The sequence below is a fragment of the Tachysurus fulvidraco genome, chromosome 17, assembly GCF_022655615.1.
Source record: "Tachysurus fulvidraco isolate hzauxx_2018 chromosome 17, HZAU_PFXX_2.0, whole genome shotgun sequence".
NCBI lineage: Eukaryota > Metazoa > Chordata > Actinopteri > Siluriformes > Bagridae > Tachysurus > Tachysurus fulvidraco.
In genome coordinates this window covers 21,111,294-21,126,293 of record NC_062534.1, presented here as the reverse complement: position 1 = coordinate 21,126,293, position 15,000 = coordinate 21,111,294, and the positions used below count along the sequence as shown (strand labels likewise).

The window sequence follows — 15,000 nt, the reverse complement described above, 5'->3', positions numbered from 1 at the left end:
GTCATTGTACATTTATTACACAGATATTAACAAGACTTTATAACGTAGGCTCGTTTCTCCTAAATCTGTGATCTCACCATAGTTCACTATAAAATAAAACAACAAAAAAAACACCCACAATACATTCTTCCATTCTAACATGAGCTCTTAACGGCTCCTTTTCTCGTTTTTCTGTGCTCACGTGTCGTCGGATAGGTTTGTGATGCACGTTTTTTTCTCATCTGGCTCTCGGCACTGAGATTTAGATCATGATTGATTACTCACCGTTGAGCTGTTGGTAAATCCGACAAGTTTGGGCAGTTTAATGTTTCACACATGAGTCTGTCTTTTATGTTTGTGAATCCAGTTCACAACGTGGTGTTGCAATACTGACATTCTTGAACTACAAGCTGATATCGTTTCTACGCTTATGTATCAAGCCCCTAAATTTGGGAATATTAGTTTGAGATATTAGAATGTGGTGTATTTTTTTTTTCCTCCTTCAGCTAAGGAGCTCCTTCAAACAGGCCTTCGGTAAGAAAAAGCCATCGAAGTCGGCCTCGTCTCATTCAGACGTCGAGGAGATGGACGAGTCCTCCATGCCTTCGTCACCCAGACTACCTTACGGCTGCCACTCCGCTGGGACGTCACTCCTCCGCCACTCACACTCCAACTCACTGTAAGACTTCCTCATCACACATCAACCTTTTTAGCTTGTACGATTACAAGTGAAAAAATAAACCACTTTATATGTATCACTAGCGCCCCCTAGTGCTCTTCAACATGTACATAGAGGTTCAAGAACGTGAGACTGTAATGTGGTTTATCTACTGTATAATGTCTTATATACTGTGTCCACAAGTCTGAGGAAAGCTAATATTGGATAAGTATTAAGAACTGGTGTGTGATCTACACAAATAAACAAATTAAATGTCACATATAAAGCATAGTGATGATCAAACACAAAGCTTTATAACACCTTATAAAAAGCCTATATATGTTAATGTAACACCAGTGCTCCCTAATGTACGCCATTGTGTTGCGCATACGTGTGTGTGTGTGTGTGTGTGATTGTGTGTGTGATTGTGTGTGTGTGTGTGTGTGTGTGTGTGTGTGTGTGTGTGTGTGTGTGTGTGTGTGTGTGTGTAGCCCTCTCCTTTCTTCATTCTCCATGTATGGAAATGGTTGGGGCTCTAACAGTGCTCCCATCAGGACCAGCTCTCTGGCACGGTAACCTAGACTTAAAAAAAAAAAAAAAAAAAAATCAAATCAATCAAAATCTGTTGTTTTATAAATCACAAGAGCTGCTGGACTGCTAGTGACTGCTAATGACTTACTTTCAGTGTTTCAGTGTGATCACATGACCTTATTGTGACACACCTCAATGCTCAATGTAAAAAATGAACACATTCTAGAGCCAAAATTTTACTACGAACCCACTAGTAAGTCTTGGTGTTAAATATGTTAGAAAGTTATTAGGTTATTTTGGCTGGATGGAGTGAAAATCAGGTGTGTGTGCTGTAAGGGCACTGTATGTGAATCATGTGATTCTCTCTCGCTCTCTCTCTCTCTTCAAGCACATTTATTATGAAACAGTTTCATTAAAATTCTGACCAACTAATACACGTGAAGTCTGAATGATTTGCATAATTAAATACACTAATTATTGACCTTCAATTGATTACTAACTGCAGTATGTGGAACATCAGTGTGCTAAGAGTTTTGTTTATGATGTGTTAGTAGTTGTTTTTGATGTATCTTTGGTGTGTGTGTGTGTGTGTGTGTGTGTGTGTGTGTGTGTGTGTGTGTGTGTGTGTGTGTGTGTGTGTGTGTGAGCTAGGATCTCGGAGTGTACAGACTGTGAGACGGAGACGGTCATGCAGCTGCGCAGTGAGCTGCGTGATAAGGAGATGAAGCTGACTGACATCAGACTGGAGGCTCTAAGTTCCGCCCATCAGCTCGACCAGCTCAGAGAATCCATGAACCGCATGCAGGTTAATTAACTACCTTAATGACTTCTAGAGAAGTGAAAAAAGAAAGGCTGTTAAGGGCCCCAGTCACACTGCTCAGTCACTGATCATTTTCCCATGACTGCATACTACATCACATTATTGATATTAGTGCGGATGACAAACATTTCCTGTCAATCAAACCTTTAAAAGGATAAGATCCTTTAGAGGACAAGATAATCTTATATATATTGTCTCATGATGCTTTTGGAAGTGTGTAGTGTGGTGATTTCCGAGTTGTGTTCATGTGCCGTGTTTGTGCAGGTGGAGATGGAGAAGCTGAAATTGGAAAATGAGCGTCTGAGAGCAACCAGTAGGGGGAGCTGCAGCACAACTACGTCACAAGCATCTGTGTGTCCTCCGGCCCTCGGCTTGTCCACTCAGTCAAGCCTCACAGAGTCTACTAGCCTAGGTACACAAACACATCCTCTCTCTCTCTCTCTCTCTCTCTCTCTCTCTCTCTCTCTCTCTCTCTCTCTCTCTCTCTCTCTCTCTCTTTTTCTCCTTCTCAGACATTCAAAGACAAGATGCCAGCTCTTTGAGGACAACAACGTCCTGATCAGTACACAACTGTCTGACTTTATCTGACTGTAGAAAGGACATTACTTATAAAAACACTCTCTGGTGTTTATAACAGTTTATAATCACACCCTTCAGTGTCACACAAATGAGGATGAGGTTCATTTTTGTGTCTGGTTCCTCTCAAGGTTTCTTCTTCTGCCATCTAAGGGAGTTTTTCCTCACCACAGTCACCTCAAGCTTGTTCATTCATTCATTCATTCATTCATTCATTCATTCATTCATTCATTTTCTACCGCTTATCCAAACTTCTCGGGTCACGGGGAGCCTGTGCCTATCTCTGGTGTTATTGGGCATCAAGGCAGGATACACCCTGGACGGAGTGCCAACCCATCGCAGGGCACACACACACACACACACTCTCATTCACTCACACATTACGGACAATTTTCCAGAGATGCCAATCAACCTACCATGCATGTCTTTGGACCGGGGGGAGGAAACCGGAGTACCCGGAGGAAACCCCCGAGGCATGGGGAGAACATGCAAACTCCACACACACAAGGCGGAGGCGGGAATCGAACCCCAAGATGGTGTAAGGCGAACGTGCTAACCACTAAGCCACCGTGCCCCCCACCAGGCTTGTTCATTAGGGATAAATACAAACACATTTATATATAAGACTAATATTAATCTTGAAGGTTTTGTATTATATTTCTTATGTTCTGAAATAAAATAAAATTGAATCTCTCCCTATCTCTCTCTTTTTCTCTTCTTTTACAAGAGTAAAACAATGTTTGTGTGTGTTCTCAGACATGCTGCTGGAGGACAGTGGAGATGGCGGCTCTCGTAAAGATGGACACCACGTTAAGGTGGTCGTGAGTCTGGACAGAGATCCGGAGTGGAAAGAGGTCAGACACTTTTTCACCTCGTCCCAGAGTTTAGTTTCGGTTCTAACAATTAACACCATCTGATTTAAATCGTAAAAATTTAATAAGACGACATCACCATCAGCAGCGGCTATAACTGTGACTTAAATCATTCGTACTATTACTAAATCTTCACTATTAACCAGTAGCCAATATAGCAAGCTACATGCACCAAGTAACTGCTGTAGTCTGATGAATTTCCATCTCATATAAATGACTTGAACAAAATAAAATTCTGTGAATCATTTTCTTTTATTGAAAATGTCATAAAAGAAAAACGATGTGGTTGCCACTGTTGGGCCCTTGAGTAAGGCCCCTAGCCCTATCTGCTCCAGTGGTGCTGTATCATGGCTGACCCTGTGCACATTTGGGGTATTTGAAATAAAGGTTTTCACTGTGCTGTGATGTATATGTGACAAAATAAAGGCTTTTCATCTTCTGAAAGTCACATGATGAAACTTTTCTCCCTTATTTTTCACATGCAGAATCTTGACCACTAGATGGTGCTGTGTTTGTTATGATCCCTGTTAGAGAAACAGCATCTGTATGTAATGGTACCTCAGAAAGTGGCTTCCATATGGGAATGCTGGAAGTCAGCCATTGTTCCTGAATAATTTTAATTCTAATTTTAATGATAAGAGATCATAGATAATTACATGCCAGACGGTGAAGCCGATCTGATTATCCCACAATGAGAATTAAGATATTGAAAAAAAAAGAAACTTTTTAGTTATTGGCCACGGTTTTCTGGCAGCATTGATAGTTATACTGCATATTAGATTAGATTCGTGAGTGAACCGAGCTTTGATGGAGTGTGCGATCTACTGCTTTCTGTGTCAAACATGTTTGTGTCTCTTGTCTCTCTCCTCACAGGAGTGCAGGCAACACGACTTCCTGATCGGCTGCATCGGCGTCAGCAGTAAAACCAAATGGGAAGTTCTGGATGGTGTCGTCCGACGCCTCTTCAAGGTAAATCCAGAAAACGTAACCGAAATTTTACCCAGAACCTTCGGAACAATCAGAAACATGTATTTAGCAGGCATGTGGTATGAGGGTGGTCAAAATAGCAGGCATGTGGTATGAGGGTGGTTTTCCCTCACTTTGTGTGTGTGTGTGTGTGTGTGTGTGTGTGTGTGTGTGTGTGTGTGTGTGTGTGTGTGTGTGTGTGTGTGTGTGTCACCTGCAGGAATACATTATCCATGTAGATCCAGTCTCACAGCTGGGCCTGAACACAGACAGCGTGCTCAGCTACAGTATCGGAGACATTCAGCGCACCAGCGAAGCCGACACGCCGGAGCTGCTGCCCTGTGGCTACCTGGTGGGAGACAGTGACACCATCTCCGTTAGGCTGAAAGGTAAACAAAAAAAAGACAAAAGCTCTCTCTTTTTCTCTTTTTCCATTTTTTTCAGCCTGTTTTCTCTGAAATCATTTTGGACCATGCCATCAATTTAGATGTGTTTACCCTGCAGATTATTATGAGTAGAATAAATATTTATAATAGTGTCACAAAAACCCTACTTTTGCAATTCACCAATTCAGATTTTGCCTTCTTTGTGTCCCTTTGTAGCTGAAGAGGAGCACAGTCAGGATGCGTTGGTGTTTGAGACACTCATCCCAAAGCCCATCCTGCAGCGCTACGTTTCTCAGCTCCAGGAGCACCGGTTCATCATTCTTTCTGGACCCTCAGGCACAGGGAAGAGCTTCCTGGCTACGAGGTTGGCGAAGCACGTGGTGCTGATGGAGGGACACGCACTGAACAAAAAGCTCATCACAACTTTCAATGTGGACAACAAGTCCAGCAAGGTGATAGAGGTTTTTTCTATAGTTTTTCTGTTTCAGCAACTATCCTACAAAATTCAGCATGAATGTAGTTTATTTTCATGCAAACAAATTTAAATGTGATAAAGATTTATTTGATTAAATTATTAATTTATTTGATTAAATTATGCAGAGGTTTTGTCCTAGCCACTACTACACTGATCTGAATACCACAAAAAAAAAGATTCTTATATAACAAAGCAATTGAGGGTTAAGGGCCTTGCCCAGGGGCCCAGCAGTGGCGGCTTGGTAGACCTGGGATACAAACTCACAACCTTCTAATCGGTAGACCAACACCAGTTTGTTGTTAGATACTAAACAGTGAAATGATCTGATTTAGGAGCTGAAGCAGTACCTGTCGAACCTGACTGAGCAGTGCAGCAGCACCGGTAACACTCGGGCCGTGGAGGCACCTCGAGTCATCATTGTAGAAAACCTGCACAATGTCGGATCTCTGAGCGAGATCTTCAACGGTCTGCTGAACTGCAAACACCACCGCTGGTTAGTAGCACCATTGAAATATTTGCTTATTACTGCTCCATATCCATTGGACCTACACACTTACACCTACAATCACAAACACACACACTTTATAACTTTTGTTATGGGTGTACAGTGATGCTGATACAGGTGTATCAGATGGAAACACGTATTACACACAACAACCATGTAGGCTTTATACCACAACACTTGTGAACTCTGTACTTACTAATAATGATTCTCTGTTATCAATAATAGTTTTAATAATTAACAACAATAATTATGAACTATATTATTTATATCAACTATATTAATTAATTTATTAATCTTATAATGCTAATATTTAAATATGATTTAATTAATTCTAACAATATTAATAATAAAGAACAAAATACTTGAAATGGTGAAGCTTTTTGGAAAAATCCCACTCTTAACGCATGGAAGGAGTCTCCAGTGTCAGAACAGTTTTCGTAACCATGCTAAGGTTACAAATATGTTTTACTATTAGTATTATTTATTTATTTATTTATTTATTTATTTATTTTAATGAATTCTGATAAATTATTTGAAATATATTTTATACATTTATTTCTTCTTTATATTGTATGTACTTGTGCCTTTTTTTTTTTTTTTTTACTGTTGGCAATTTTTTATCAAGGTGTAAAAAACATTTTCACTACATGTCGTACTGGGTATGATTGTTTATGTGACAAACTAAATTTGAATTTGAATTCAAAGGTTTTCAGGACAGCACCGGTGACTTAACTGTTTATGGTTGTTATAACATGGAACGTGGAAGTGATAACAGGAACTCACTTGCTTTTGCAGAGGTTTCACATTAATAAATATGACTAGATATAGGTAATAAATAAAATGTTTTCTTAGGTATAAGAAGAAGGAGAAAGTTCATGCTTCTCATCGAGCCTTACACTCATTGAGCCACTCAAGTGGTTATTACTTCTCTATTACTTCATGCCTTTAATTGTTTTATTCCTTATGTAACAACCGTTTAATATGACAGTGTGATGTTTTTTTTTCAGTGGGTAATATAATGAACGATGATTTTTGTATGTTCACAGCCCCTATATTATTGGCACTATGAACCAAACCTCATCCTCCACATCCACAAATCTGCAGCTTCACCATAACTTCAGGTAAAATTTCTTTAGTGTGTTCTATTACATGACACCTCACCCTGTGTACTTGTTGCCTCATTGCTATGAAACCACACTGATTTTTAAATGATGTATCAAAATAGCACACAACTTAGCGGAGGGAATTAATAGGAGTAACAAAAGTGCATGAATTTGAATTAAATTAATAATATGTGCCATAACAAGTGTCTTAAATTGCCTTAAATTCAGATTTGAATTTTGAGTCATTGGATAATAGATGCGGGAGTACGCTTAGTACTTTAGTATTGAATACTATGGTGGCTGGGAAGTGCAAAACAAAATAAAAAAAATCCAAAAACAAAACAACAAATCATAAAAAATAACAAATCCAAAACCAAAACAACAAATCCAAAAACAAAATAACAAATGCAAAAACAAAACAACAAATCATAAAAAACAAATCTAAAAACAAAACAGCAAATCCAAAAACAATATCACAAATCCAAAAACAAAACAACAAATCAAAAAACAAAACAACAAATCAAAAAAACAAAATAACAAATCCAAAACCAAAACTGCAAATCCAAAAACAATATAACAAATATGAAAACAATATCAAAAATATGAAAACAAAACAACAAATCCAAAAACAAAATAACAAATCTTAAAAAAAATAACAAACTCAAAAACAACAGCAAGTCTGAAAACAATATAACAGATCGAAAACAATATCACAAATATGAAAACAAAACAACAAATCCAAAAACAAAATAATAATCCAAAAAACAAAACAAATCATAAAAAACAACACAACAAATACAAAACATCAAATCATAAAAAAATAACAAATCCAAAAACAATATCACAAATCCGAAAACAAAATAACATCCTTAAACGATATAACAAATATGAAAACAATATAACAAATCCAAAAACAAAACAACAAATCTTTAAACAATATAACATCCTTAAACAATGTAAAAAAATCAAAAAACAAAACTCAATGACAATTCAGACAAACCGGAAAATGGAACTTTCCGCTGATTGGACAAGACATCTGAAATGTTATTTATATACTTTCTTATATATACAGTACTTTGTTATAAGTACAGCAGGTCTGCGGCAGTAGAAAGTCGTGTATGAATGTGTAAAAACATATTGACCTTACTGTGGATTAAATATGGCATTCTGCCAAAATTCTGTAGTTCATGTGGAAAAGATTTCTCAAGGTTACAAAAGAGACAACAGCCAAAATCTAACTGTGGTTAAGGTTTTTACTGAGGTATATTTTGTTGAGGAATGACTGCTTTTAGATATATACGTTTTTTTGTTATTTGTTATTTTGTTTTGCATTTCTCAGCCACCGTAGAATATGCATAGCCTCTGATCACACATTTCCTTTTAACACGTTGATATGTTATTTGAATTGTAGAGATACTGTGCATTTCTTTATTTTCCCAGAACCCAAGGGGTGTGCAAACTTATGAAATGAAATGTCAGTCTTATACCACACTGTAAGCAGGTCTCCAACCCTGATGTTTTAACATTGTGTTTTTGTTTCAGATGGCTCCTTTGTTCCAATCACACCGAACCAGTGAAGGGCTTCTTAGGTCGTTTTCTGAGGCAGAAGCTTCTAGAAACTGAGATCAGCAGTCGCACACGTAATGCCGACCTGGTGAAGATCATCGAGTGGATCCCGAGTGTCTGGGAGCATCTCAACCGCTTCCTGGAGACACACAGCTCCTCTGACGTCACCATCGGTGAGTTCAGAACAGGCACAACCAGTCAGGTGAATCCTAATGTCTATAAATAAGGCTATGGAAAGTGTTTGATAGTGCAGGTTGCTCCGAATGAAACACTTTAAACACTTGTTCTGCGTTTTAATAACCTTCCCAGTAAGCTTGTGCACTTTAATAACCTTCCTATTTCAGTGTTGGAATAAAACTTTTCTTCCTCTCTCTGCAGGACCACGCCTCTTCTTGTCCTGTCCCATGGATGTTGAGGGTTCTCAGGTGTGGTTTACAGACCTGTGGAACTATTCCATCATTCCCTACATGCTTGAGGCTGTACGTGAGGGTCTGCAGGTAAGAACATGCAAGACATGTTGACTCTTCTGGCATGTCAAACCTCAGCATGTGACAAGCAAATCTTTCCTAATTATTTTGTAATGAGCTTCTGTGTTTGTGATGTAGCTGTACGGCAGAAAGGCATCATGGGAGGACCCTGCTCTCTGGGTGTTGGAGAGTTATCCGTGGCCTCCCGGCCTCCAGAAGCTCCAGTGTCCTACTCTTCTCCGGCTGCGGCGTGAGGACATTGGATTTGACGGCTTTCCTAGAGAACCTGGCTCTCAGAGCACAGAGATCACTCCGGATGGGGCAGAACGTGACCCGCTGGTTAGTCTACAACTTATATTTTCCTCTAATCATCAAAGATCCATGAAATACTTTACTTTTAATTTCAGCGGTCTTCACGTATTTTGAGGGAAAATATTAAAGTATTGGAAATTAATGGGACACAATTTGCACTGTAATATTTCATTATGTCAGATCATATTCGTTGTGCAGTGTATAGGGAAAAAGGTAGGTAACTCCTGACCATATTTGGAAATAATGATAATATTAACATGAGAAAAATTTTAATAGGTTAAAGTATTTAAAGTAGGAGATTAGGCTCATATCACATCTCACTTAAATGACAGATTCTGATTGGTCAGAAGGAGTTGATTCCTTTTCTGTATCAGCTGCTTTGACAGTAGTGATGCTTAAAAGCAATATAGAGACCTATTATTTTGTCATTTGTTGGAAGGAGTCTCCAGTGTCAGCTTTTTAAATCTAAAAAATAAGCTGTTCTTTAAATTTTTCCAGACACTTTAGGACATTGTTAATTAATGGGGTTTTTCAGCTTATTAATTTGAGAAGAGAGAAAAAGTGAGATTGGTCACAAAGTGTTGATATTCACAGCTGCTCTAACATAAGTGACAAGATAGTTACAGCTGCTCTAACATAAGTGACAAGATGGTTACAGCTGTTCTAACATAAGTGACAATATGGTTACAGCTGCTCTAACATAAGTGACAAGATGGTTACAGCTGCTCTAACATAATTGACAAGATGGTTACAGCTTCTCTAACATAAGTGGCAAGATGGTTACAGCTGCTCTAACATAAGTGACAAGATAGTTACAGCTGCTCTAACATAAGTGACAAGATGGTTACAGCTGTTCTAACATAAGTGACAAGATGGTTACAGCTGCTCTAACATAAGTGACAAGATGGTTACAGCTGCTCTAACATAAGTGACACAATGGTTGATTTAAAAATTAATCAAATTAAACCTGTATTACATGTCTGCATAAATTTTACTGTGGGTTGTGTTGACCTTTTGACACACAGATGAATATGCTAATGAGGCTAAAGGAGGCGGCTCACTGCTCTGGCCCTCCGAGCGACGACAGCGACTCCCAGCAGCACCAGTGATGCCGAGGAAGTCTGAGATCCGTGGCTGGAATCTACACTGTGAACAACACGGCAATGTGTCTAACTCTCACAACTGTGTAATCCGTGTAGGAAGCATCAAGCAATTTACTGATATCACTGTGGCTTACACTTCAACATAGGATTCATTGCTACTAGAAAGATGCCGTCGTTTTAACCACGCCCCTTGTTGACTTTTCGTAACAAATCAGAACTGTTTAATACAATGACCTTTGTGACAGTAGAACAGAAATTGTGCTCTTAATATCAATTTGTGTAGCAATTTGCACACCCTGTTTCCTCTGAACCTTTTATACACACAAAGTGCCATAAAGCTGCCCTGCCTTTATAACTAGCCATCATGCGAGCTTGAAAATCAGCCTTAGCTCTTGAGTGAAATTATGCAATTCTTGCACGGCGCTTTTGACATACGGAGAGAGAAAAAATCCAAAAGACACCTTTAGGATCATTCTTTGTTAGCAACAACATGCTATCCAGCTAACTTTAAACTGCTAGTCATGTTAGTGATTTAAAATGTACAGAGTTTCTTTGGTGATTGTTGCAGTCAAATATACTTGATTTTGCAGCATTCTTTTTCATCATTTGTGCTATTTTTTTTAACTACTTGAATTATCTCGTACCAGTGAAGACACACTTAAAGACTTTCAGTTACAGTTTTATTCATGTTTAGCACACATGGATGGAGGGGAGCTTTGGCTGATTGCATGTTGGGATGATGTCACACAACAGAAATTGTTACAGTATGCAAATGAAGGCTACATATCACAGGGTTATAGAATGTTTAAATGGCATATACCACCATATTAAGGTTTGTTTAAAATGCTCATCAAAAGATTATTTGGTTGACCATATTATAAAATCCCTCCACTTTTTTTTTTTTTTTAATTTTTCAAAAGAAACTAAAGTCGGATACATCTGAGACGTATACCACGATGCTGAGTCGATCCAAAAAGTTTCATTGATAAGAATTTCATGCAAAGAAGTGTTAAGGAGAGAATCAACACTGTGTGTGTTCAAAGCAGTCGTTATATTTGGGGTGTAGTTTTTATTTTGGCAAGCGCACACTAGATGCCGCCACCACCGTGTTTCTATCTCGATGCGGTTTCTCAGGACTGCTTTATGTCACAGCCTCTGTAGTGTCTGCTTCATTATTTTCCAGAAATGCCTTTCATGACATCGCAGTTCATATAAAAAGCCATGTTATACAATTCAATAGACTTTTCTTGCACGTTCACAATCGATCTTCATGTCAGCTTCCGTACACATCTGGAACATCGTATGTGGTGCTAGCATTTCCTAATGCCTTACTACTTTTGTATCTACAGCAGAAATCTTAAATGCTGGAAATGTTTACACCAGATAACCACCTTGAGAGCGTCTTTAAGTGGTATTTCTTTTGTTGATATCTTTGTAATCAAAGAGAAACAGGAGTTCATTGAATACCTGTTGAAGTCATCATAATGGCTGCTTTGTGTTTACATTGAGAAGCGAGGAAGTGCAAAAGAAGGTGCTGTGTTATACCTCTCTAAAGAGGGTGAGGGTAGTTTTAATGCTGGAATACCTTAAATCATTGATGCTTCCAGTATAATGGCACATTTCTAATAATTCCTTTTTTATCACGATGCTTTAAAGGAGCAGTTTGTCATTTTAGATTCGCTGTGATTTCAAATTACAGTATTCATGAATACTGTATTCTTTTCCAGCTCAGCAAAGCTCCCTCACTTCTTCACCGTCTGTGTCGTACAGTAGAAATCCAAAAAGATCTAGAAATATTTTCTGGCCCTGAGAAATAAGCAAACTTCCAAATATTAAGAAACGACCCAGGTGCATTTCTATCTATCATCTAATATCACAGATGATGATTTTTTTTTTAGATTTCATTGAAATGGTGTGATTATCACTCAGGTCTCAGAACTCTTTCAAAAGTGACAAACTGCTCCTTTAATCTCTGGGAATTCACTGAGACGGTGATAACTGCATGTTTTGCGAGAGTCTCCTTTGTTTGAATGAAGAGTTGGATTGTGTGAATTGATTATGTGAATTTGCCAGCAAAAAGAGAAAAAGGCCTCTTGTTTTACATCGTCGTACACAGAAGCACTTTGAAGACACACACACACACACACACACACTCAGCAGACTTGGCACTCTTTCGCCTAATCTAAAGTCCTCTAAGCCAGAGTGATTTTCTTTCTCCTGAGCCGAGTGCCGGCGTGTCTAGTGGCCCAATCTGAAGAATTATCCCGCCGTCTATTTTCACGCAGTTTCAAAGGAGCACTCTGCACTGCCTTTGTTTAGACGTCTGCACTTTGTTCGCTGGAGAAATGAAGTTTTTCAAGCTGTCATGTGATGCACGATGCCGGACTTGTGATGGCCAGCTTTTCTCAACGGACCTTTTGATTAAAGAGACTCTATGCAATTTATCTTTTTTAGTTGTGCTTTCTCATACTGACGTATTGTTCAACACATCTTGTTAGTACTTCTTTTTTCAAACACATTAGTTTATTGGTTTTTTTTATGTTCCGATGGTAAATGAAAGCGGAAAGAAAAAACCTGCTCTGTGAAATGAACGTTAAGTTGTGTAATGCCATGTTTTTTAGTTTGTGTATAATTTCCCTTGTACAATATGTGAGTAAATTTGAAACCTTCTATCAGTAATTGAAGATGTTGTTTAACAATTCTTTAAAATAAAGAGATGTACAGATGACTTTTCTACCGCCTTGTACAGTCCGTTCACTTTTATATTTTCAATAGATTGTGGGTCCTTAAAGCTAATGAAAATAAAAAATGCTAACTCTTTTTGGTCATTATTCAGTCACATTTAGAGCTGACATGAGCGTAATCGAGTATAACAGTAATATTCCACTAGTATTTAGTATGATAATAAATCAGAAATGTCATGTTTATGCTTAAACTGTAGAGAAATAAGTGGTGCTTCATCTAAAATATACCTTCCGGTGACAAACATACACAAGACATCTGTCTTAAAAAAAAAATTTCCTCAGAGAAACATTTGAAATTAGATATGTAAATGAAATTAGATATCTTAATTTCCCTTTGGACTTTAATATGCAAAAATATTTTCTGCCCAAACTATATACTACAAACATCCTTACAAACATCAAAATACAAAATAATATATGACTTTTAAGTTATACATTTAGCATCTACACAGTTTAGATTAAACACACCTTTAGGATCATTCTTTGTTAGCAACATCCTTTAAATACATTTAATTAATTCAGTTGAAATCACCACATGATCAGTGCTCTGATGAGTGAGCAGGGCTTTTAGGGAACATTTTCTGAATCGCATATTCATAAGGATTTGAATGATCTTCTACACACTTGAAAGAAATTATGTTCTAAATTGAACTTAAAATTTAAACTTAGAAGAAAAGTTTTATCCACTGCTTTATATATGAAAGGCCAGAATGGATCTTTTACATCGAACAAATATAAAAGGCTCAAGCAGATTATTTTAAAAAGTTTATTTTAAAAAGTTTATTATTTATTGCAATTTATTATTATTATTATTATTATTATTATTATTATTATTATTATTATTATTCAATCTTAAAAATAACCAAATTCATAAATCTAATCAAATTTCAAATTCAAACGCAAAATATTTATGAAATTTTTTCATCATTTCAGTTTTTCACAAATGTTATCAACAATTTAATCTTTTTTTAATGATGTCATTTCAAAAAGTAATGGAACTGAATAATTTCATCATTGCTCTAGAAGTGCTCCCTCTTATCTACCAGCACTTCTCGTCTGGTCCCAGAATCTCTCAGGGCAAGAGGGAGGTCTACAGCAAGACTCTCTTCTGTTCCAGGACCGAGGTGATGGCATGAACTTCCTCTAGATGTCCGAACATCTGAGTCATTTGATATCATCAAACGATGGGTGAAGATCTTCCTCTTACTGAAACACTTACACTAGTGTTTAATTTTTTGTTTTTTGTTTTATGTGTATATTAATAAAACCCCGAACAGAGTTTTATGTATTCATAGATATAGACTTCAAAGCATTTATGTACATCGCTCTGGATAAAGACGTCTGCTAAATGTTTAGAAGATTTCTACTATAAAAAAAATCCCAAGGAAGCTCTTTTTAAAAAGTGAATGTTTCATTTTCATATAGGATTTTAGAGCTCTGATTTTTATGATTTGTTGAATATTCCTCATCTGACTAACAGGTAATTGCTGGTAATTTTGAAGGCATGAATTTTACATGAACATTTATATGCCTATTAGCTCAAAAAAAATATGCACATTTTTAATGATTTTGTTGTTTAAAATTTAAGCCTTATAGTGATATATATCTTAAAAATATATTTTTTTATTGTGTTCTTGAATAACAACGTCTAGATCAAATTTTAAGAGAAAAAAATTAAAAACAAGACTTTTTCCCTTTGGACTTTAATATGCAAAAATATTTTCTCCCCAAAGTATATACATTTCATCCTTACAAACATCAAAATACAAAATAATATATGAGTTTTAAGTTATACATTTAGCATCTACATAGTTTAGATTGAACAAGATGAATCTAAACAGAAAAAAAAATGGTGTGTATCTTGTTTGGCTATAAAATGTTCCATACAAAATATTTCAAATATCTTCATACAAAATAGTATATGAAATGTTACGGCT

The 15,000-nt window shown here is 37.1% G+C and overlaps 2 protein-coding genes across 3 annotated transcripts in view; one reads left to right on the top strand and one right to left on the bottom strand.

Annotated features, from left to right (window-relative positions):
• Positions 1–13,047, top strand: part of nav2b (neuron navigator 2b) — a 121,793-nt gene extending 108,746 nt beyond the window's left edge. For both annotated transcript variants that reach the window (XM_047802364.1, XM_047802363.1), the window contains 14 exons: positions 486–658; positions 1,129–1,209; positions 1,820–1,973; positions 2,253–2,400; positions 3,321–3,418; positions 4,310–4,405; positions 4,623–4,791; positions 5,005–5,240; positions 5,596–5,756; positions 6,815–6,889; positions 8,414–8,610; positions 8,816–8,934; positions 9,043–9,243; positions 10,242–13,047. In XM_047802364.1, coding sequence (XP_047658320.1) covers positions 486–658; positions 1,129–1,209; positions 1,820–1,973; positions 2,253–2,400; positions 3,321–3,418; positions 4,310–4,405; positions 4,623–4,791; positions 5,005–5,240; positions 5,596–5,756; positions 6,815–6,889; positions 8,414–8,610; positions 8,816–8,934; positions 9,043–9,243; positions 10,242–10,325 — 1,992 coding nt within the window. In that variant the 3' untranslated portion in view covers positions 10,326–13,047. The remainder of the gene's footprint in view (positions 1–485; positions 659–1,128; positions 1,210–1,819; positions 1,974–2,252; positions 2,401–3,320; positions 3,419–4,309; positions 4,406–4,622; positions 4,792–5,004; positions 5,241–5,595; positions 5,757–6,814; positions 6,890–8,413; positions 8,611–8,815; positions 8,935–9,042; positions 9,244–10,241) is intronic.
• A 1,875-nt stretch (positions 13,048–14,922) lies between these two features.
• The window catches only part of dbx1b (developing brain homeobox 1b), a 5,027-nt gene continuing 4,949 nt past the window's right edge, over positions 14,923–15,000 (bottom strand). Inside the window, exon 4 of the mRNA XM_027136141.2 lies at positions 14,923–15,000. This exon is cut by the window's right edge and continues 783 nt beyond it. The gene's annotated coding sequence lies outside the window, so the exon portion shown is untranslated.